Source organism: Polyodon spathula, chromosome 36 (genome assembly GCF_017654505.1).
Source record: "Polyodon spathula isolate WHYD16114869_AA chromosome 36, ASM1765450v1, whole genome shotgun sequence".
Taxonomy (NCBI): domain Eukaryota; kingdom Metazoa; phylum Chordata; class Actinopteri; order Acipenseriformes; family Polyodontidae; genus Polyodon; species Polyodon spathula.
In genome coordinates this window covers 5389848-5415107 of record NC_054569.1, presented here as the reverse complement: position 1 = coordinate 5415107, position 25260 = coordinate 5389848, and the positions used below count along the sequence as shown (strand labels likewise).

The following is a 25260-nucleotide window of genomic DNA, read 5'->3' as shown; positions in this document are numbered from 1 at the left end:
CATCGAATTAGCCTGCTCTGTGTTTGCTGCCTGTTTGCTGTCAGTGCCATTGCATTAAGAGCTCAATATAGAGGCACAATTAGTCTTGCAAAAGGAATTCATCATCTTAATTAGTCTTGCAGAAGAGCTTCATCGTCATAATTGGCGCACAGACTCTTGCCAGAGAGAATTGTTGAAATCAAGTCTGGATTTTTACACTAAATATATTTCATTGCAATGTGACTCAATTTATGCTAAACATATTTCATTGCAATGTGGCTTTATGAATTTGACACTCAAATTGTGAATTTATATTCACCTCAGTCAGTAAACAGAGAAATCAGGAGACACAGACTAGCAGAAAGGCAATCGAAACCGGGTTCCTCTGTAAATGATTCACTCTTGTGTTTGTTTAAGAGGGTAACACAGAGCGGCCGTGAGGTTGCACAGGAACATTTTCATTGACTGGAGAGAACATTTAGCAGACAAGAGAGTGAGATCAGGTGAAGGGCTTGGTTACTTTTTTTATTTATTTTGAAATGCATTTGAATATTTAGTTCACAAACAGAACAGTGATGTCACAGGGAGAGAAAGACGAGAGATAAATAAATCAATGACACACATCTGCTCCCGATCCTCCAGTGGCTGCTGGATCCCATGGAGGGGTCACTGTGTGTCATGAAAAGACAGGGGTTGATGTGGCATGCCCAGTGGGTGGAGGGCTGCCCGCTCTCTCCCCTCCAGGCAGGGCATTGTGTAGGGGGCATATCTGTAGGAGGAAGGGGTCAGAGGGGGAGTTGCACCTAGAAAAGCCCGAGGGGAGACACTAGAGGGGGGCAAATCCAGGGGCAAACCTTGACCAAGCGAATCCAAACAGGGGCCTGGAGATGGGTCTGTGTGAAAGAAGAGAGAGAAAAGAGAGCGAGTAAGAGAGAGAGAGACAGTGTGTGTGAGTGAGAGAGAGAGACAGTGTGTGTGAGTGAGAGAGAGACAGTGTGTGTGAGTGAGAGAGAGACTGTGTGTGTGAGTGAGAGAGAGACAGTGTGTGTGTGAGTGAGAGAAAGAGACAGTGTGTGTGTGTGTGTGAGAGAAAGTGTGTAAGAGAGTGAGTGAGAGAGACAGTGTGTGTGTAAGTGAGAGAGAGACAGTGTGTGTGTGTGAGTGAGAGACAGTGTGTGTAAGACAGTGATTGAGAGAGACAGTGTGTGTGTGTGTGTGTGTTTGTGTGTGTGTGTGAGTGAGAGAGACAGTGTGTGTGTGTGAGTGAGAGAGAGACAGTGTGTGTAAGGAGTGTGTGAGAGAGACAGTGTATGTGTGTGTGTGTGTGTGTGAGAAAGAGAGCGAGACAGTGTGTGTGAGAGAGAGTGTGAGAGAGACAGTGTGTGTGTGTGTGAGAGAGACAGTGTGTGTGTGTGTGTGAGAGAGAGAGAGAGAGAGAGAGAGAGAGAGAGAGAGAGAGAGATGTGAAATATTGGATATTTGATATTTATTAATAAGTAGCAGGGTCTGTACTAAGGACCTTGAATTTGGAAATCGTGTGTAATATTGATGTAATCTTTCTGCAGGAGAGTGGACCCGTGCCATTGTGTCTACCCGCTGTCCTATTGGCTGGAGGGAACTAGTGGCTCCCTCCCTCTAAATGCCCGAGTCAGACGTGGCAGAGACTCAGGAGGTACAATCGTGTGGTACAAAGAGCAGCTTAAAAACTGAAGAGAGGAGACGCCCACACAGGGCTCAGAATCAAAGGAGAAACCCTCTCATCCCCATTTCATACATTTCTGTGTCATTCCGCCCTCCTATTCACCTTACAATAAAGAGGTATGCTCTGATAATCTCAAATCAGAGATATCCCACTTCAAACAATGGTTACTGTACTGCTGTGTGCACTGTGTACACTGTACCCTGCACACAGACCTCCCACTGCACACAGACACCCTGCACACAGACCTCCCACTGCACACAGACACCCTGCACACAGACCTCCCACTGCACACAGACACCGTGCACACAGACCTCCCACTGCACACAGACACCCTGCACACAGACCTCCCACTGCACACAGACACCCTGCACACAGACCTCCCACTGCACACAGACACCCTGCACACAGACCTCCCACTGCACACAGACACCCTGCACACTGACCTCCCACTGCACACAGACACCCTGCACACAGACCTCCCACTGCACACAGACACCCTGCACACAGACCTCCCACTGCACACAGACACCCTGCACACAGACCTCCCACTGCACACAGACACCCTGCACACAGACCTCCCACTGCACACAGACACCCTGCACACAGACCTCCCACTGCACACAGACACCCTGCACACTGACCTCCCACTGCACACAGACACCCTGCACACAGACACCCTGCACACAGACGTCCCACTGCACACAGACACCCTGCACACAGACCTCCCCTGCACACAGACACCCTGCACACAGACCTCCCACTGCACACAGACACCCTGCACACAGACCTCCCACTGCACACAGACACCCTGCACACAGACCTCCCACTGCACACAGACACCCTGCACACAGACCTCCCACTGCACACAGACACCCTGCACACAGACACCCTGCACACAGACCTCCCACTGCACACAGACACCCTGCACACAGACCTCCCACTGCACACAGACACCCTGCACACAGACCTCCCACTGCACACAGACACCCTGCACACTGACCTCCCACTGCACACAGACACCCTGGACACAGACACCCTGCACACAGACCTCCCACAGCACACAGACACCCTGCACACAGACCCCCTGCACACAGACCTCCCACTGCACACAGACACCCTGCACACTGACTCCCCTGCACACAGACACCCTGCACACAGACCTCCCACTGCACACAGACACCCTGCACACAGACCCCCTGCACACAGACACCCTGCACACAGATCCCCTGCACACACACTCTGCACACAGACACCCTGCACACAGACACCCTGCACACAGACCTCCCACTGCACACAGACACCCTGCACACAGACACCCTGCACACAGACCTCCCACTGCACACAGACACCCTGCACACAGACCCCCTGCACACAGACACCCTGCACACAGACCTCCCACTGCACACAGACACCCTGCACACAGACACCCTGCACACAGACCTCCCACTGCACACAGACACCCTGCACACAGACCTCCCACTGCACACAGACACCCTGCACACAGACCTCCCACTGCACACAGACTCCCACTGCACACAGACCCCCTGCACACAGACCTCCCACTGCACACAGACACCCTGCACACAGACCTCCCACTGCACACAGACACCCTGCACACAGACCTCCCACTGCACACAGACACCCTGCACACAGACCTCCCACTGCACACAGACACCCTGCACACAGACCTCCCACTGCACACAGACACCCTGCACACAGACCCCCTGCACACAGACACCCTGCACACAGACACCCTGCACACAGACCTCCCACTGCACACAGACACCCTGCACACAGACACCCTGCACACAGACCTCCCACTGCACACAGACACCCTGCACACAGACCCCCTGCACACAGACCTCCCACTGCACACAGACACCCTGCACACTGACACCCTGGACACAGACACCCTGCACACAGACCTCCCACTGCACACAGACACCCTGCACACAGACCACCCTGCACACAGACACCCTGCACACAGACCTCCCCTGCACACAGACACCCTGCACACAGACCCCCTGCACACAGACACCCTGCACACAGACCTCCCACTGCACACAGACACCCTGCACACAGACCCCCTGCACACAGTCCTCCCACTGCACACAGACACCCTGCACACAGACCTCCCACTGCACACAGACCCCCTGCACACAGTCCTCCCACTGCACACAGACACCCTGCACACAGACCTCCCACTGCACACAGACACCCTGCACACAGACCTCCCACTGCACACAGACACCCTGCACACAGACCTCCCACTGCACACAGACACCCTGCACACAGACCTCCCACTGCACACAGACACCCTGCACACTGACCTCCCACTGCACACAGACACCCTGCACACAGACCTCCCACTGCACACAGACACCCTGCACACAGACCTCCCACTGCACACAGACACCCTGCACACTGACACCCTGCACACAGACACCCTGCACACAGACCTCCCACTGCACACAGACACCCTGCACACAGACCTCCCACTGCACACAGACACCCTGCACACAGACCCCCTGCACACAGTCCTCCCACTGCACACAGACACCCTGCACACAGACCTCCCACTGCACACAGACACCCTGCACACAGTCCTCCCACTGCACACAGACTCCCTGCACACAGACCTCCCACTGCACACAGACACCCTGCACACAGACCTCCCACTGCACACAGACACCCTGGACACAGACACCCTGCACACAGACCCCCTGCACACAGACCTCCCACTGCACACAGACACCCTGCACACAGTCCTCCCACTGCACACAGACACCCTGCACACAGACCTCCCACTGCACACAGACACCCTGCACACAGACCTCCCACTGCACACAGACACCCTGCACACAGACACCCTGCACACAGACCTCCCCCTGCACACAGACACCCTGCACACAGACCTCCCACTGCACACAGACACCCTGCACACAGACCTCCCACTGCACACGGGTGTGTTGGGTCAGGAGTTGGGTTGGTGACGTGTGGTCTGTTGGACGTGACACCCTGCACACAGACACCCTGCACACAGACCTGCACCCACTGCACACAGACTCCCACTGCACACAGACACCCTGCACACAGCACACAGACACCCTGCACACAGACCCCCTGCACACAGACTCCCCTGCACACAGACCCCCTGCACACAGACCTCCCACTGCACACAGACACCCTGCACACAGACCTCCCACTGCACACAGACACCCTGCACACAGACACCCTGCACACAGACACCCTGCACACTGCCCACTGCACACAGACACCCTGCACACAGACCACCCTGCACACAGACACCCTGCACACAGATCCCCTGCACACAGACACCCTGCACACAGACACCCTGCACACAGACACCCTGCACACAGACCTCCCACTGCACACAGACACCCTGCACACAGACCCCCTGCACACAGTCCTCCCACTGCACACAGACACCCTGCACACAGACCTCCCACTGCACACAGACACCCTGCACACAGTCCTCCCACTGCACACAGACTCCCTGCACACAGACCTCCCACTGCACACAGACACCCTGCACACAGACCTCCCACTGCACACAGACACCCTGGACACAGACCTCCCACTGCACACAGACACCCTGCACACAGACCTCCCACTGCACACAGACACCCTGCACACAGACCTCCCACTGCACACAGACACCCTGCACACAGACCCCCTGCACACAGACACCCTGCACACAGACCTCCCACTGCACACAGACACCCTGCACACAGACCCCCTGCACACAGACACCCTGCACACAGACACCCCACTGCACACAGACACCCTGCACACAGACCCCCTGCACACAGACCTCCCACTGCACACAGACACCCTGCACACAGACCTCCCACTGCACACAGACACCCTGCACACAGTCCTCCCACTGCACACAGACACCCTGCACACAGACCTCCCACTGCACACAGACACCCTGCACACAGACCTCCCACTGCACACAGACACCCTGCACACAGACCTCCCACTGCACACAGACACCCTGCACACAGACCTCCCACTGCACACAGACACCCTGCACACAGACCTCCCACTGCACACAGACACCCTGCACACAGACCTCCCACTGCACACAGACACCCTGCACACTGACCTCCCACTGCACACAGACACCCTGCACACAGACCTCCCACTGCACACAGACACTCACTGAATCGAGCCACTCAGACATTACTGTGCTTCAGACCAGCAGAGGGAATCCTCCTCAGCTCTGGAGAATAGTCTCTACTTTAAAAACCAGCCTCACAGCTCATTGGGCAACTCAAACTAAAACACAAAAACCAGCTGGAGTGTTACAGAGCCTTGCATAGAGACTATTCCCTGGCAGAGGACTATTCCCTGGTGCGCATAAAAAACCCAAAACTGAGGCAGGCATTGACAAGGTACAGACTCAGCCATCACAGAGTGGAGGAGGAACTGGGCCGGCACAGGTGCACCTGGGAACCCAGAGACAGGCGCTGTGTGGCCAGTGGGGATCTGGAGAGCTACAAACAGAAATACACTTCTGTGTGGACGATGTAAAATACATCCAGGCCAGAGAGATTTACACCCCCAGCTCACCAGCCGAGTCCCGACTTTCCACAGCCAGACAGAGAGGCCAAATTAAGAACCATTTCAGGGGAATTTGGAGACACTGCTGAACTGGTAGTATAACTGAATATATAACAACCTGCAACAAACTGAGAGACACGACCTGAATAACCAGCCTCCGCACTCTGCATATCTGTTAATAAGAACTGTTCTATAAATGTCGATTTGTTTCCTATTTGTGTTTTATTTTATTTAAAATATAAATGCTTTGGCTGTACCTGTAAAACTTGTTTTTTTTTAAAATTTGAATTTGAATTTGAGAGAGAGTGTGTGTGTGAGAGAGAGAGAGTAAGTGAGAGAGACAGTGTGTGTGAGAGACTGAGCGTGAGAGAGTGTGTGTGTGAGAGAGAGAGAGAGAGAGAGAGAGAGGCAGTATGTGTGTGAGAGAGGCAGTGTGTGTGTGAGAGAGGCAGTGTCAGTGTGAGAGAGGCAGTGTGTGTGAGATAAGAGAGGGAGAGAGACAGACAGTGTGTGTGTGTGAGAGTGAGCGAGAGAGAGACAATGTGTGTGAGTGAGTGAGAGAGAGAGAGAGAGAGAGTAAGTGTATGTGTGTTAGAGAGGCAGCGTGTGTGAGATAGAGGGAGAGAGAGAGAGAGAGAGAGAGAGAGAGAGAGAGAGAGAGAGAGAGAGAGAGAGAGAGAGAGAGAGAGAGAGAGAGAGAGAGTGGGTGTGTGTGTGTGAGAGAGAGAGAGAGAGAGAGAGAGAGAGAGAGAGTAAGTGTATGTGTGTTAGAGAGGCAGCGTGTGTGAGAGAGAGGGAGAGAGAGAGAGAGAGAGAGAGAGAGAGAGAGAGAGAGAGAGAGAGAGAGAGAGAGAGAGAGGGAGAGAGAGAGACAGACTGTGAGAGAATGAGAGACAGTGATAGACAGAGGGTAGAGAAAGTGAAACAGCTCAGTGTGAATGTGAGAATTGGAGTCAGAGGGAATCACATTTTAAGATAAAGGACTGGAGAGATGGGGAGAGGTTTGACTGGCAGTTTCTCACCCGGGTGATGCTGTTTGCTGTGGGGGCCTCCCCTTGATCGGCCGTAAGAGATGGTCAGAGGCAGAGTCCTGTTCCTGTTAGACCTTCACAATAAAACACACGCTGTTAACCCACGCCTCTATCTGCCTGCTAGCTATTCTACACAATAAAACACACGCTGCTAACCCACGCCTCTATCTGCCTGCTAGCTATTCTACACAATAAAACACACGCTGCTAACCCACGCCTCTATCTGCCTGCTAGCTATTCTACACAATAAAACACACGCTGCTAACCCACGCCTCTATCTGCCTGCTAGCTATTCTACACAATAAAACACACGCTGCTAACCCACGCCTCTATCTGCCTGCTAGCTATTCTACACAATAAAACACACGCTGTTAACCCACGCCTCTATCTGCCTGCTAGCTATTCTACACAATAAAACACACGCTGCTAACCCACGCCTCTATCTGCCTGCTAGCTATTCTACACAATAAAACACACGCTGCTAACCCACGCCTCTATCTGCCTGCTAGCTATTCTACACAATAAAACACACGCTGCTAACCCACGCCTCTATCTGCCTGCTAGCTATTCTACACAATAAAACACACGCTGCTAACCCACGCCTCTATCTGCCTGCTAGCTATTCTACACAATAAAACACACGCTGCTAACCCACGCCTCTATCTGCCTGCTAGCTATTCTACACAATAAAACACACGCTGCTAACCCACGCCTCTATCTGCCTGCTAGCTATTCTACACAATAAAACACACGCTGCTAACCCACGCCTCTATCTGCCTGCTAGCTATTCTACACAATAAAACACACGCTGCTAACCCACGCCTCTATCTGCCTGCTAGCTATTCTACACAATAAAACACACGCTGCTAACCCACGCCTCTATCTGCCTGCTAGCTATTCTACACAATAAAACACACGCTGCTAACCCACGCCTCTATCTGCCTGCTAGCTATTCTACACAATAAAACACACGCTGCTAACCCACGCCTCTATCTGCCTGCTAGCTATTCTACACAATAAAACACACGCTGCTAACCCACGCCTCTATCTGCCTGCTAGCTATTCTACACAATAAAACACACGCTGCTAACCCACGCCTCTATCTGCCTGCTAGCTATTCTACACAATAAAACACACGCTGCTAACCCACGCCTCTATCTGCCTGCTAGCTATTCTACACAATAAAACACACGCTGCTAACCCACGCCTCTATCTGCCTGCTAGCTATTCTACACAATAAAACACACGCTGCTAACCCACGCCTCTATCTGCCTGCTAGCTATTCTACACAATAAAACACACGCTGCTAACCCACGCCTCTATCTGCCTGCTAGCTATTCTACACAATAAAACACACGCTGCTAACCCACGCCTCTATCTGCCTGCTAGCTATTCTACACAATAAAACACACGCTGCTAACCCACGCCTCTATCTGCCTGCTAGCTATTCTACACAATAAAACACACGCTGCTAACCCACGCCTCTATCTGCCTGCTAGCTATTCTACACAATAAAACACACGCTGCTAACCCACGCCTCTATCTGCCTGCTAGCTATTCTACACAATAAAACACACGCTGCTAACCCACGCCTCTATCTGCCTGCTAGCTATTCTACACAATAAAACACACGCTGCTAACCCACGCCTCTATCTGCCTGCTAGCTATTCTACACAATAAAACACACGCTGCTAACCCACGCCTCTATCTGCCTGCTAGCTATTCTACACAATAAAACACACGCTGCTAACCCACGCCTCTATCTGCCTGCTAGCTATTCTACACAATAAAACACACGCTGCTAACCCACGCCTCTATCTGCCTGCTAGCTATTCTACACAATAAAACACACGCTGCTAACCCACGCCTCTATCTGCCTGCTAGCTATTCTACACAATAAAACACACGCTGCTAACCCACGCCTCTATCTGCCTGCTAGCTATTCTACACAATAAAACACACGCTGCTAACCCACGCCTCTATCTGCCTGCTAGCTATTCTACACAATAAAACACACGCTGCTAACCCACGCCTCTATCTGCCTGCTAGCTATTCTACACAATAAAACACACGCTGCTAACCCACGCCTCTATCTGCCTGCTAGCTATTCTACACAATAAAACACACGCTGCTAACCCACGCCTCTATCTGCCTGCTAGCTATTCTACACAATAAAACACACGCTGCTAACCCACGCCTCTATCTGCCTGCTAGCTATTCTACACAATAAAACACACGCTGCTAACCCACGCCTCTATCTGCCTGCTAGCTATTCTACACAATAAAACACACGCTGCTAACCCACGCCTCTATCTGCCTGCTAGCTATTCTACACAATAAAACACACGCTGCTAACCCACGCCTCTATCTGCCTGCTAGCTATTCTACACAATAAAACACACGCTGTTAACCCACGCCTCTATCTGCCTGCTAGCTATTCTACACAATAAAACACACGCTGTTAACCCACGCCTCTATCTGCCTGCTAGCTATTCTACACAATAAAACACACGCTGCTAACCCACGCCTCTATCTGCCTGCTAGCTATTCTACACAATAAAACACACGCTGCTAACCCACGCCTCTATCTGCCTGCTAGCTATTCTACACAATAAAACACACGCTGTTAACCCACGCCTCTATCTGCCTGCTAGCTATTCTACACAATAAAACACACGCTGCTAACCCACGCCTCTATCTGCCTGCTAGCTATTCTACACAATAAAACACACGCTGCTAACCCACGCCTCTATCTGCCTGCTAGCTATTCTACACAATAAAACACACGCTGCTAACCCACGCCTCTATCTGCCTGCTAGCTATTCTACACAATAAAACACACGCTGCTAACCCACGCCTCTATCTGCCTGCTAGCTATTCTACACAATAAAACACACGCTGCTAACCCACGCCTCTATCTGCCTGCTAGCTATTCTACACAATAAAACACACGCTGCTAACCCACGCCTCTATCTGCCTGCTAGCTATTCTACACAATAAAACACACGCTGCTAACCCACGCCTCTATCTGCCTGCTAGCTATTCTACACAATAAAACACACGCTGCTAACCCACGCCTCTATCTGCCTGCTAGCTATTCTACACAATAAAACACACGCTGCTAACCCACGCCTCTATCTGCCTGCTAGCTATTCTACACAATAAAACACACGCTGCTAACCCACGCCTCTATCTGCCTGCTAGCTATTCTACACAATAAAACACACGCTGCTAACCCACGCCTCTATCTGCCTGCTAGCTATTCTACACAATAAAACACACGCTGCTAACCCACGCCTCTATCTGCCTGCTAGCTATTCTACACAATAAAACACACGCTGCTAACCCACGCCTCTATCTGCCTGCTAGCTATTCTACACAATAAAACACACGCTGCTAACCCACGCCTCTATCTGCCTGCTAGCTATTCTACACAATAAAACACACGCTGCTAACCCACGCCTCTATCTGCCTGCTAGCTATTCTACACAATAAAACACACGCTGCTAACCCACGCCTCTATCTGCCTGCTAGCTATTCTACACAATAAAACACACGCTGCTAACCCACGCCTCTATCTGCCTGCTAGCTATTCTACACAATAAAACACACGCTGCTAACCCACGCCTCTATCTGCCTGCTAGCTATTCTACACAATAAAACACACGCTGCTAACCCACGCCTCTATCTGCCTGCTAGCTATTCTACACAATAAAACACACGCTGCTAACCCACGCCTCTATCTGCCTGCTAGCTATTCTACACAATAAAACACACGCTGCTAACCCACGCCTCTATCTGCCTGCTAGCTATTCTACACAATAAAACACACGCTGCTAACCCACGCCTCTATCTGCCTGCTAGCTATTCTACACAATAAAACACACGCTGCTAACCCACGCCTCTATCTGCCTGCTAGCTATTCTACACAATAAAACACACGCTGCTAACCCACGCCTCTATCTGCCTGCTAGCTATTCTACACAATAAAACACACGCTGCTAACCCACGCCTCTATCTGCCTGCTAGCTATTCTACACAATAAAACACACGCTGTTAACCCACGCCTCTATCTGCCTGCTAGCTATTCTACACAATAAAACACACGCTGTTAACCCACGCCTCTATCTGCCTGCTAGCTATTCTACACAATAAAACACACGCTGCTAACCCACGCCTCTATCTGCCTGCTAGCTATTCTACACAATAAAACACACGCTGCTAACCCACGCCTCTATCTGCCTGCTAGCTATTCTACACAATAAAACACACGCTGTTAACCCACGCCTCTATCTGCCTGCTAGCTATTCTACACAATAAAACACACGCTGTTAACCCACGCCTCTATCTGCCTGCTAGCTATTCTACACAATAAAACACACCCTGCTAACCCACGCCTCTATCTGCCTGCTGGCTCGGCTGCTCACTGATCTGTGGGATTCTAGTGAATGGAAAGTTTTTCTTCTTTGTGGTATAAAATGAACTCACCAGTAGGGGTCGCTCTCTCGGAAGCCCTTGGCAAAAGGGTTACTGGCAATCTTTAACTGGGTGATCTGGAAGAGGGAAAATCACAGCAATCACAATATTTGCGCCTGGGTGTGACACGTACATTACAGTGCAGTGTGACTGGGTGTGACATGTATGATAATCTATTGGTTATTGCAGTGTCTGTTGGTTAGTGCAGTGTATATTGCAGTATTTGTTGGTCAGTGCAGTGTATATTGCAGTGCATGTTGGTTAGTGCAGTGTATATTGCAGTGCATGTTGGTTAGTGCAGTGTATATTGCAGTGCATGTTGGTTAGTGCAGTGTATATTGCAGTGTTTGTTGGTTAGTGCAGTGTATATTGCAGTGTTTGTTGGTTAGTGCAGTGTATATTGCAGTGTTTGTTGGCTAGTGCAGTGTATATTGCAGTGCATGTTGGTTAGTGCAGTGTATATTGCAGTGCATGTTGGTTAGTGCAGTGTATATTGCAGTGTTTGTTGGTTAGTGCAGTGTATATTGCAGTGCATGTTGGTTAGTGCAGTGTATATTGCAGTGCATGTTGGTTAGTGCAGTGTATATTGCAGTGCATGTTGGTTAGTGCAGTGTATATTGCAGTGTTTGTTGGTTAGTGCAGTGTATATTGCAGTGTTTGTTGGTTAGTGCAGTGTATATTGCAGTGTTTGTTGGTTAGTGCAGTGTATATTGCAGTGTTTGTTGGTTAGTGCAGTGTATATTGCAGTGTTTGTTGGTTAGTGCAGTGTATATTGCAGTGTTTGTTGGTTAGTGCAGTGTATATTGCAGTGCATGTTGGTTAGTGCAGTGTATATTGCAGTGCATGTTGGTTAGTGCAGTGTATATTGCAGTGTTTGTTGGTTAGTGCAGTGTATATTGCAGTGCATGTTGGTTAGTGCAGTGTATATTGCAGTGTTTGTTGGTTAGTGCAGTGTATATTGCAGTGTTTGTTGGTTAGTGCAGTGTATATTGCAGTGTTTGTTGGTTAGTGCAGTGTATATTGCAGTGTTTGTTGGTTAGTGCAGTGTATATTGCAGTGTTTGTTGGTTAGTGCAGTGTATATTGCAGTGTTTGTTGGTTAGTGCAGTGTATATTGCAGTGTTTGTTGGTTAGTGCAGTGTATATTGCAGTGTTTGTTGGTTAGTGCAGTGTATATTGCAGTGTTTGTTGGTTAGTGCAGTGTATATTGCAGTGTTTGTTGGTTAGTGCAGTGTATATTGCAGTGTTTGTTGGTTAGTGCAGTGTATATTGCAGTGCATGTTGGTTAGTGCAGTGTATATTGCAGTGTTTGTTGGTTAGTGCAGTGTATATTGCAGTGCATGTTGGTTAGTGCAGTGTATATTGCAGTGTTTGTTGGTTAGTGCAGTGTATATTGCAGTGTTTGTTGGCTAGTGCAGTGTATATTGCAGTGTTTGTTGGTTAGTGCAGTGTATATTGCAGTGTTTGTTGGTTAGTGCAGTGTATATTGCAGTGTTTGTTGGTTAGTGCAGTGTATATTGCAGTGCATGTTGGTTAGTGCAGTGTATATTGCAGTGTTTGTTGGTTAGTGCAGTGTATATTGCAGTGTTTGTTGGTTAGTGCAGTGTATATTGCAGTGCATGTTGGTTAGTGCAGTGTATATTGCAGTGTTTGTTGGTTAGTGCAGTGTATATTGCAGTGTTTGTTGGTTAGTGCAGTGTATATTGCAGTGTTTGTTGGTTAGTGCAGTGTATATTGCAGTGTTTGTTGGTTAGTGCAGTGTATATTGCAGTGTTTGTTGGTTAGTGCAGTGTATATTGCAGTGCATGTTGGTTAGTGCAGTGTATATTGCAGTGCATGTTGGTTAGTTCAGTGTATATTGCAGTGTTTGTTGGTTAGTTCAGTGTATATTGCAGTGTTTGTTGGCTAGTGCAGTGTATATTGCAGTGTTTGTTGGTTAGTGCAGTGTATATTGCAGTGTCTGTTGGTTAGTGCAGTGTGTTCAGGGACAGTGCACACCCTGTGGTTCTGGTAGGCGGTCACAGCAGTGAATCTCGTCTCCTCGAATAGGAATGATTTGAAGTTTTCCTCGGCATACCGCTCGCTGTTTTTACGAGGATCCACATAGACCACGTGAAAGCGTGGCTGGTAGCGATGCATGGAGTTCAGGATGATCTGAGGGAAGGAAGAGGAGATACATTACCCATTGATACTCAGAGCTGAGGGAAGGAGGGAGGAGATTAAGAGACATGACAGCTTTCATAGATCTGCACAGCAGGTGAAGTAGTTTGGGATCCATGGCTGTGTAACCCTGTAGTGAATGGGAGTGAGTCTTGTGATGAGAGGGAGACAGTCCTGTAGAGAAATTGGAGTGAGTCTTGTGATGAGAGGGAGACAGTCCTGTAGTGAATGGGAGTGAGTCTTGTGATGAGAGGGAGACAGTCCTGTAGAGAAATTGGAGTGAGTCTTGTGATGAGAGGGAGACAGTCCTGTAGTGAATGGGAGTGAGTCTTGTGATGAGAGGGAGACAGTCCTGTAGTGAATGGGAGTGAGTCTTGTGATGAGAGGGAGACAGTCCTGCAGTGTGTGTGCGTGTCGGTGTGTGTGTGTGTAATGATAGAGTGTTGGCGTCAGGACGTTGTGTGGTGTGCACACACACACGCAACAGCCACGGTGTGTGTTAATGCTCTGTCAGACAGTCCTGCAGTGTGTGTGTGTCAGTGTGTGTGTGTAATGATACATAGACTATCCCCTGTCAGGACGTCACACACACGCAACACAGTCACACACAGTCACACACACACATTACTATCCCTCTGTCAGGACGTCACACACACGCAACAGTCACACACACACACATTACTATCCCTCTTGTGTAATGATAGGGTGTGTCCTGCAGTGTGTGTGTGTGTTGTGTGTGTGTGTGTAATGATAGGGAGACAGTCCTGCAGTGTGTGTGTGTGTGTGTGTGTGTGTAATGATAGGGAGACAGTCCTGCAGTGTGTGTGCGTGTCAATGTGTGTGTGTAATGATAGGGAGACAGTCCTGCAGTGTGTGTGCGTGTCAGTGTGTGTGTGTAATGATAGAGAGACAGTGCTGCAGTGTGTGTGTGTGTGTAATGATAGAGAGACAGTCCTGCAGTGTGTGTGTTTGTGTAATGATAGAGAGACAGTCCTGCAGTGTGTGTGTTTGTGTAATGATAGGGAAACAGTCCTGCAGTGTGTGTGCGTGTCGTGTGTGTGCTCTCTCACTCACATGTCCGTTGTCATCCAGCAGGTTGTTGGTGAGTTTCAGTTTATCGAAGGAGACAATCTGCTTCATCCACTGAGCCCCTTTCGCAGGAGAGTCAGGGTGGAAATGCACCCGGCCCGGAGCAGCAGGGTCAGCCTTGCCAGCAACCAGCCAGGAGGAGCTGTGGAAGGCGTACCTGAGAGAGAGTGAGGGAGAGTACTGAGTCTCACCCGCACCTCTCACATTTACAATACCTCTCACCTGGAGAGGTTCTCACCTGTATCTTTTTACAGTACCTCTCACCTGGGGAGGTTCTCACCTGTATCTCTTTACAGTACCTCTCACCTGGGGAGGTTCTCACCTGTATCTCTCACCTTTACAGTACCTCTCACCTGGAGAGGTTCTCACCTGTATCTCTTTACAGGACCTCTCACCTGGGAAGGTTCTCACCCGTATCTATTTACAGGACCTCTCACCTGGGGAGGTTCTCACCTGCACCTCTCACCTTTACAATACCTCTCACCTGGGGAGGTTCTCACCTGTATCTCTTTACAGGACCTCTCACCCGGGGAGGTTTTCACCTGAATCTTTTTACAGTACCTCTCACCTGGGGAGGTTCTCATCAGCATCTCTTTACAGTACCTCTCAACTGGGGAGGTTCTCATCTGTATCTCTTTACAGTACCTTTCACCTGGGGAGTTCTCACCTTTATCTCTTTACAGTACCTCTCACCTGGGGAGGTTCTCACCTGTATCTCTTTACAGTACCTCTCACCTGGGGAGGTTCTCACCTGTATCTCTTTACAGTACCTCTCACCTGGGGAGGTTCTCACCTGTATCTCTTTACAGTACCTCTCACCTGGGGAGGTTCTCACCTGTATCTCTTTACAGTACCTCTCACCTGGGGAGGTTCTCACCTGTATCTCTTTACAGTACCTCTCACCTGGAGAGGTTCTCACCTGTATCTCTTTACAGGACCTCTCACCTGGGGAGGTTCTCACCTGTATCTCTTTACAGTACCTCTCACCTGGGGAGGTTCTCACCTGTATCTCTTTACAGTACCTCTCACCTGGGGAGGTTCTCACCTGTATCTCTTTACAGTACCTCTCACCTGGGGAGGTTCTCACCTGTATCTCTTTACAGGACCTCTCACCTGGGGAGGTTTTCACCTGAATCTTTTTACAGTACCTCTCACCTGGGGAGGTTCTCATCTGTATCTCTTTACAGTACCTCTCACCTGGGGAGGTTTTCGTCTGTATCTCTTTACAGTACCTCTCACCTGGGGAGTTCTCACCTTTATCTCTTTACAGTACCTCTCACCTGGGGAGGTTCTCACCTGTATCTCTTTACAGTACCTCTCACCTGGGGAGGTTCTCACCTGCATCTCACCTTTACAATACCTCTCACCTGGAGAGGTTCTCACCTGTATCTCTTTACAGGACCTCTCACCTGGGGAGGTTCTCACCTGTATCTCTTTACAGTACCTCTCACCTGGGGAGGTTCTCACCTGTATCTCTTTACAGTACCTCTCACCTGGGGAGGTTCTCACCTGTATCTCTTTACAGTACCTCTCACCTGGGGAGGTTCTCACCTGTATCTCTTTACAGGACCTCTCACCTGGGGAGGTTCTCACCTGTATCTCTTTACAGGACCTCTCACCTGGGGAGGTTTTCACCTGAATCTTTTTACAGTACCTCTCACCTGGGGAGGTTCTCATCTGTATCTCTTTACAGTACCTCTCACCTGGGGAGGTTCTCACCTGTATCTCTTTACAGTACCTCTCACCTGGGGAGGTTCTCACCTGCACCTCTCACCTTTACAATACCTCTCACCTGGAGAGGTTCTCACCTGTATCTCTTTACAGGACCTCTCACCTGGGGAGGTTCTCACCTGTATCTCTTTACAGTACCTCTCACCTGGGGAGGTTCTCACCTGTATCTCTTTACAGTACCTCTCACCTGGGGAGGTTCTCACCTGTATCTCTTTACAGGACCTCTCACCTGGGGAGGTTCTCACCTGTATCTCTTTACAGTACCTCTCACCTGGGGAGGTTCTCACCTGTATCTCTTTACAGTACCTCTCACCTGGGGAGGTTCTCACCTGTATCTCTTTACAGTACCTCTCACCTGGGGAGGTTTTCGTCTGTATCTCTTTACAGTACCTCTCACCTGGGGAGTTCTCACCTGCACCTCTCACCTTTACAGTACCTCTCACCTGGGGAGTTTCTCACCTGTATCTCTTTACAGTACCTCTCACCTGGGGAGGTTCTCACCTGTATCTCACCTTTACAGTACCTCTCACCTGGGGAGGTTCTCACCTGTATCTCTTTACAGTACCTCTCACCTGGGGAGGTTCTCACCTGTATCTCTTTACAGTACCTCTCACCTGGGGAGTTCTCACCTGTATCTCTTTACAGTACCTCTCACCTGGGGAGGTTCTCACCTGTATCTCTTTACAGTACCTCTCACCTGGGGAGGTTCTCACCTGTATCTCTTTACAGTACCTCTCACCTGGGGAGGTTCTCACCTGTATCTCTTTACAGGACCTCTCACCTGGGGAGGTTTTCACCTGAATCTTTTTACAGTACCTCTCACCTGGGGAGGTTCTCATCTGTATCTCTTTACAGTACCTCTCACCTGGGGAGGTTCTCACCTGTATCTCTTTACAGTACCTCTCACCTGGGGAGGTTCTCACCTGTATCTCTTTACAGTACCTCTCACCTGGGGAGGTTCTCACCTGTATCTCTTTACAGTACCTCTCACCTGGGGAGGTTCTCACCTGTATCTCTTTACAGTACCTCTCACCTGGGGAGGTTCTCACCTGTATCTCTTTACAGTACCTCTCACCTGGGGAGGTTCTCACCTGTATCTCTTTACAGTACCTCTCACCTGGGGAGGTTCTCACCTGTATCTCTTTACAGTACCTCTCACCTGGGGAGGTTCTCACCTGTATCTCTTTACAGTACCTCTCACCTGGGGAGGTTCTCACCTGTATCTCTTTACAGTACCTCTCACCTGGGGAGGTTCTCACCTGTATCTCTTTACAGTACCTCTCACCTGGGGAGGTTCTCACCTGTATCTCTTTACAGGACCTCTCACCTGGGGAGGTTCTCACCTGTATCTTTTTACAGTACCTCTCACCTGGGGAGGTTCTCACCTGTATCTCTTTACAGTACCTCTCACCTGGGGAGGTTCTCATCTGTATCTCTTTACAGTACCTCTCACCTGGGGAGGTTCTCACCTGTATCTCTTTACAGTACCTCTCACCTGGGGAGGTTCTCACCTGTATCTCTTTACAGTACCTCTCACCTGGGGAGGTTCTCACCTGTATCTCTTTACAGTACCTCTCACCTGGGGAGGTTTTCGTCTGTATCTCTTTACAGTACCTCTCACCTGGGGAGGTTCTCACCTGTATCTCTTTACAGTACCTCTCACCTGGGGAGGTTCTCACCTGTATCTCTTTACAGTACCTCTCACCTGGGGAGGTTCTCACCTGTATCTCTTTACAGTACCTCTCACCTGGGGAGGTTCTCACCTGTATCTCTTTACAGTACCTCTCACCTGGGGAGGTTCTCACCTGTATCTCTTTACAGTACCTCTCACCTGGGGAGGTTCTCACCTGTATCTCTTTACAGTACCTCTCACCTGGGGAGGTTCTCACCTGTATCTCTTTACAGTACCTCTCACCTGGGGAGGTTCTCACCTGTATCTCTTTACAGTACCTCTCACCTGGGGAGGTTCTCACCTGTATCTCTTTACAGTACCTCTCACCTGGGGAGGTTCTCACCTGTATCTCTTTACAGTACCTCTCACCTGGGGAGGTTCTCACCTGTATCTCTTTACAGTACCTCTCACCTGGGGAGGTTCTCACCTGCATCTCTTTACAGTACCTCTCACCTGGGGAGGTTCTCACCTGTATCTCTTTACAGTACCTCTCACCTGGGGAGGTTCTCATCTGTATCTCTTTACAGTACCTCTCACCTGGGGAGGTTCTCACCTGTATCTCTTTACAGTACCTCTCACCTGGGGAGGTTCTCACCTGTATCTCTTTACAGTACCTCTCACCTGGGGAGGTTCTCACCTGTATCTCTTTACAGTACCTCTCACCTGGGGAGGTTCTCACCTGTATCTCTTTACAGTACCTCTCACCTGGGGAGGTTCTCACCTGTATCTCTTTACAGTACCTCTCACCTGGGGAGGTTCTCACCTGTATCTCTTTACAGTACCTCTCACCTGGGGAGGTTCTCACCTGTATCTCTTTACAGGACCTCTCACCTGGGGAGGTTTTCGTCTGTATCTCTTTACAGTACCTCTCACCTGGGGAGGTTCTCACCTGTATCTCTTTACAGGACCTCTCACCTGGGGAGGTTCTCACCCGTATCTCTTTACAGGACCTCTCACCTGGGGAGGTTTTCACCTGAATCTTTTTACAGTACCTCTCACCTGGTGAGGTTCTCATCTTTATCTCTTTACAGTACCTCTCACCTGGGGAGGTTCTCATCTGTATCTCTTTACAGTACCTCTCACCTGGGGAGGTTCTCACCTGTATCTCTTTACAGGACCTCTCACCTGGGGAGGTTTTCACCTGAATCTTTTTACAGTACCTCTCACCTGGTGAGGTTCTCATCTTTATCTCTTTACAGTACCTCTCACCTGGGGAGGTTCTCATCTGTATCTCTTTACAGTACCTCTCACCTGGGGAGGTTCTCATCTGTATCTCTTTACAGGACCTCTCACCTGGGGAGCTCTCACCTGTATCTTTTGTCATCGAGGGGGGTGAAGTCCATCAGCAGCACGTAGTCAGACACTGGGTCCATCCCGAGAATCTTCACTTGGTATGTTGGGAACATGCGCCTGCGGCTCACAAACAAAATCAAACTGAACTGCTGTAGAGTCCCACAATCACATTCAGCTTTGCATTGAAATAGAATTCCCTGGTGCCACTGCATCCATTTCCAGAATTTAGCACCCTGTTTTATTTGCTTTGTCAAATGTATGGTGGTTTGAACTGCTTGTCACCCCAGTGTTTGAGTAGGATCAGCTTGCTCGTGCTAGCAGTGCAGCAGTAAGAGGGTATTGTAAGATCCCTGAGACTACTGTTTGGTGTATGTGCTCTATGAGCAGAATGCCTTGTCTGTGTGACCCTGGGGAGTGTGCGCTCACCTGCCTGCCTTGTCTCTCTGACCCTGGGGAGTGTGCGCTCACCTGCCTGCCTCGTCTCTCTGACCCTGGGGAGTGTGTGCTCACCTGCCTGTCTCGTCTCTCTGACCCTGGGGAGTGTGCGCTCACCTGCCTGCCTCGTCTCTCTGACCCTGGGGAGTGTGCGCTCACCTGCCTGCCTCGTCTCTCTGACCCTGGGGAGTGTGCGCTCACCTGCCTGCCTCGTCTCTCTGACCCTGGGGAGTGTGTGCTCACCTGCCTGCCTTGTCTGTGTGACCCTGGGGAGTGTGCGCTCACCTGCCTGACTCGTCTCTCTGACCCTGGGGAGTGTGTGCTCACCTGCCTGCCTCGTCTCTCTGACCCTGGGGAGTGTGCGCTCACCTGCCTGCCTCGTCTCTCTGACCCTGGGGAGTGTGCGCTCACCTGCCTGCCTCGTCTCTCTGACCCTGGGGAGTGTGCGCTCACCTGCCTGCCTCGTCTCTCTGACCCTGGGGAGTGTGCGCTTACCTGCCTGCCTTGGTGACAATCATCTCGGTACCCAGCTGGTTGAACTTATCCCAGAGCCCCTTCATCTCGAGCTGCACCCCGATACTGGCCACCTTGATGTTCTTCTGCACGCCCCCCCCTGCCGACGGCACCCCCTGCGGCAGGGAGGCCCCGAGGGGCGGGTGGCCATGCCTCTCACGAAGGGCACAGGACTCCAGGTAGAGATCAGTATAGTGGTGTGGATTGGGAGGGTGCAGAGGAGAGTAGCAAGACACGTCTGAACCAAGAGAAAGAGAGTCGCTAGTCTATAATCGCGCAGGAATGACATGCCTTCAAAAACACAAGGAGTTAACCACGGTAAACACCTCACAATCAAAAATGAGAAGAAGAAAATGCATTGTGAGAAGCTAAAACCGTCCAGCAACACGCGGAGCTGGTACGAACAGATCATGGTACCGCAGACTGGGTCTAGAATTACCTGAAACATAGCTGACCCTGAACGAGAAGACCCTGTAAAACTCTAACCCCTAACAAATCAAATCGCTTGAAAAGGTAACTAACTTCCCTTGTGGAAAGAGGTTCTATACACTGGAACTGACAGAGACAGAGGCTTCCCTTGTGGAAAGAGGTTCTATACACTGGAAAGAGGTTCTATACACTGGAACTGACACAGACAGAGGCTTCCCTTGTGGAAAGAGGTTCTGTATACTGGAACTGACAGAGACAGAGGCTTCCCTTGTGGAAAGAGGTTCTATATACTGGAACTGACAGAGACAGAGGCTTCCCTTGTGGAAAGAGGTTCTATATACTGGAAAGAGGTTCTATACACTGGAACTGACAGAGACAGAGGCTTCCCTTGTGGAAAGAGATTCTATACACTGGAACTGACAGAGACAGAGGCTTCCCTTGTGGAAAGAGGTTCTATACACTGGAACTGACAGAGACAGAGGCTTCCCTTGTGGAAAGAGGTTCTATACACTGGAACTGACAGAGACAGAGGCTTCCCTTGTATACTGGAACTGCCAAAAAAGGGAGTTCATGTTTGTCCCAGATAACATGCAAACAGATAATAATATTCATATGAGCTTAACATGCACCCTACAGCACTCAGTATTCCCAGGTGGTCTCTCATCCAAGTACTAACCAAGCCCAACATTGCTTTGCTTAAGCATTGCATGGTAAGTTCGATTTGAAGAGCTTTTTGCCGTCAGAGACGTTGCCCAGGGGTCACTACAAGGAAGTAGCTCTTCTTGACCCCCATGCAAATGGATATTTAATAAAACAGCTAATGCACCACACTTCTAAATGTACAATTGAGAATATACCAGTTTGAACACAGGTTTCTGTTTATCTTTGTTGCTATCTTATTTCTACTAATTTGACGCAATGATAAATCCATTTGCCAGGGGGGAAAAAAAAAATCTAATATGTTTATTTGTTCCATTTGGTCTAGATATAAAAAATAACACATGCATATAAATTGTTGCAAATATTTAAAAAAATAAATCAAATGTATAAATTGTTCAGACAATCTGTGTGCCTTTTAAAACAAATGAAATAGAAACACAGATTTATAACTAGCTGATCTGGAAAGTAGAAAGACGTGATTGTATTATTATTGGTTTTTATATGCTGGTATTTGAACTAATTTCAATCAAATACTTTGTTAAACTTTGTGACGTAACGATTGTAGTCATTTAAGAAACCAAAGCGTCATTACCCAGACACTGTAGACAAGTAATAATAATAATAATAAATAATAATAATAATAATAATAATATAATAATGTAATCAAATTTTTGTTTTTGTTTTTGGTTCCTGGGTAGTAAGTGTTATTTCCTAATTGCTTATGCCTCAAAAGTATAGAAAATGGCTATTATTCCCCACAGTAGTTTTTCGAGATTTACGATTATACTGTATTTACAGTATAATCGTAAATCTCGAAAAACTACTCACTTCTAAATCTTTTGTAGTCATTTTTGTATTACTTTAGTATAAATGCATGTTAATTTGGATTCATATGTTGTTTTTTTCTGACTTTATGTGAACGAAAAGACACAAAAGCGCTCGTTTTCTCATTGAAAATAGTGATATTTTGAAATATCACTGTCCTGGTCACAAAAGCAAAGTTTGTGGGGAATAATAGCCATTTTCTATACTTTTGAGGCATAAACAATTAGGAAATAACACTTACTACCCAGAAACAAAAATTGTGTTACACAGTGTAATAAATAATAATAATAATAATAATAATAATAATAATAATAATAATAATAATAATATTATTATTATTACCTTCCCATTTTATAAGGAATGAAGGGTTAAGGGACACTTGACTCGTCCCGACGTAACGAGTTTCTTTTTATTTATTAGAAGAAGAAGAAGAAGAAGAGAGAAGAAGAAGAAGTTAAGTTCAGAAAAAGAAGTCTTGAAGAAGCAGAAGAAGGAAGAGAACTTCTCTGCTTCAGTCAAAATCTTTTTATCAAGCACTTTAGAAACTTTCCGTGCACCAATCTACGTGTAGATTTGTGTGTAAATTTCTCTCTGCAATATGAGTAATAATAATAATAATAATATAATAATAATAATAATAATAATAATAATAATAAATATAATAATAATAGTAATATCTCTTCGAGCGCTTGCCCAGGCTTGAGTACAGCCAGGGGTCGTAAGGTTTATTTAAAGAAATGTTTTTCTCAATATGATCCAAATAGTGTGTAATCTATATAGTATTGGACCATGAGCGATACTGAAGAAAGGTCTAGGTTCAGTTTGTATTGTAGATGTTTGCTGGTGTCTGATCTTGCAGGTTCAGTTTGTATTGTAGATGTTTCTCAGTGTCTGATCTTGCAGGTTCAGTTTGTATTGTAGATGTTTCTCAGTGTCTGATCTTGCAGGTTCAGTTTGTTTGTAGATGTTTGCTGGTGTTGTAGGTTCATGTTTATGTTTGCTGGTGTCTGATCTTGCAGGTTCAGTTTGTATTGTAGATGTTTCTCAGTGTCTGATCTTGCAGGTTCAGTTTGTATTGTAGATGTTTGCTGGTGTCTGATCTTGCAGGTTCAGTTTGTATTGTAGATGTTTGCTGGTGTCTGATCTTGCAGGTTCAGTTTGTATTGTATATGTTTGCTGGTGTCTGATCTTGCAGGTTCAGTTTGTATTGTAGATGTTTCTGGTGTCTGATCTTGCAGGTTCAGTTTGTATTGTAGATGTTTCTGGTGTCTGATCTTGCAGGTTCAGTTTGTATTGTAGATGTTTCTCAGTGTCTGATCTTGCAGGTTCAGTTTGTATTGTAGATGTTTCTCAGTGTCTGATCTTGCAGGTTCAGTTTGTATTGTAGATGTTTGCTGGTGTCTGATCTTGCAGGTTCAGTTTGTATTGTAGATGTTTGCTGGTGTCTGATCTTGCAGGTTCAGTTTGTATTGTAGATGTTTCTGGTGTCTGATCTTGCAGGTTCAGTTTGTATTGTATATGTTTGCTGGTGTCTGATCTTGCAGGTTCAGTTTGTATTGTAGATGTTTCTCAGTGTCTGATCTTGCAGGTTCAGTTTGTATTGTAGATGTTTGCTGGTGTCTGATCTTGCAGGTTCAGTTTGTATTGTAGATGTTTGCTGGTGTCTGATCTTGCAGGTTCAGTTTGTATTGTAGATGTTTGCTGGTGTCTGATCTTGCAGGTTCAGTTTGTATTGTAGATGTTTCTCAGTGTCTGATCTTGCAGGTTCAGTTTGTATTGTAGATGTTTGCTGGTGTCTGATCTTGCAGGTTCAGTTTGTATTGTAGATGTTTGCTGGTGTCTGATCTTGCAGGTTCAGTTTGTATTGTAGATGTTTGCTGGTGTCTGATCTTGCAGGTTCAGTTTGTATTGTAGATGTTTCTCAGTGTCTGATCTTGCAGGTTCAGTTTGTATTGTAGATGTTTGCTGGTGTCTGATCTTGCAGGTTCAGTTTGTATTGTAGATGTTTGCTGGTGTCTGATCTTGCAGGTTCAGTTTGTATTGTAGATGTTTCTCAGTGTCTGATCTTGCAGGTTCAGTTTGTATTGTAGATGTTTGCTGGTGTCTGATCTTGCAGGTTCAGTTTGTATTGTAGATGTTTGCTGGTGTCTGATCTTGCAGGTTCAGTTTGTATTGTAGATGTTTGCTGGTGTCTGATCTTGCAGGTTCAGTTTGTATTGTAGATGTTTGCTGGTGTCTGATCTTGCAGGTTCAGTTTGTATTGTAGATGTTTCTCAGTGTCTGATCTTGCAGGTTCAGTTTGTATTGTAGATGTTTGCTGGTGTCTGATCTTGCAGGTTCAGTTTGTATTGTAGATGTTTCTCAGTGTCTGATCTTGCAGGTTCAGTTTGTATTGTAGATGTTTGCTGGTGTCTGATCTTGCAGGTTCAGTTTGTATTGTAGATGTTTCTCAGTGTCTGATCTTGCAGGTTCAGTTTGTATTGTAGATGTTTCTCAGTGTCTGATCTTGCAGGTTCAGTTTGTATTGTAGATGTTTGCTGGTGTCTGATCTTGCAGGTTCAGTTTGTATTGTAGATGTTTCTCAGTGTCTGATCTTGCAGGTTCAGTTTGTATTGTAGATGTTTCTCAGTGTCTGATCTTGCAGGTTCAGTTTGTATTGTAGATGTTTGCTGGTGT

At 48.1% G+C, this 25260-nt stretch overlaps 1 protein-coding gene across 1 annotated transcript; it reads right to left on the bottom strand.

Annotated features, from left to right (window-relative positions):
* Nucleotides 1-494: 494 nt before the first annotated feature.
* Nucleotides 495-21082, bottom strand: LOC121303970 (T-box transcription factor TBX1). The gene is made up of 8 exons (XM_041234872.1): nucleotides 21046-21082; nucleotides 20653-20908; nucleotides 19738-19839; nucleotides 15012-15183; nucleotides 13776-13931; nucleotides 11791-11855; nucleotides 7294-7376; nucleotides 495-872 (listed from the first exon to the last, which is right to left on the bottom strand). The coding sequence occupies exons 1-8, from the start codon at nucleotides 21080-21082 to the stop codon at nucleotides 646-648; spliced, it is 1098 nt and encodes a 365-aa protein (XP_041090806.1). The 3' UTR covers nucleotides 495-645.
* Nucleotides 21083-25260: the final 4178 nt, after the last annotated feature.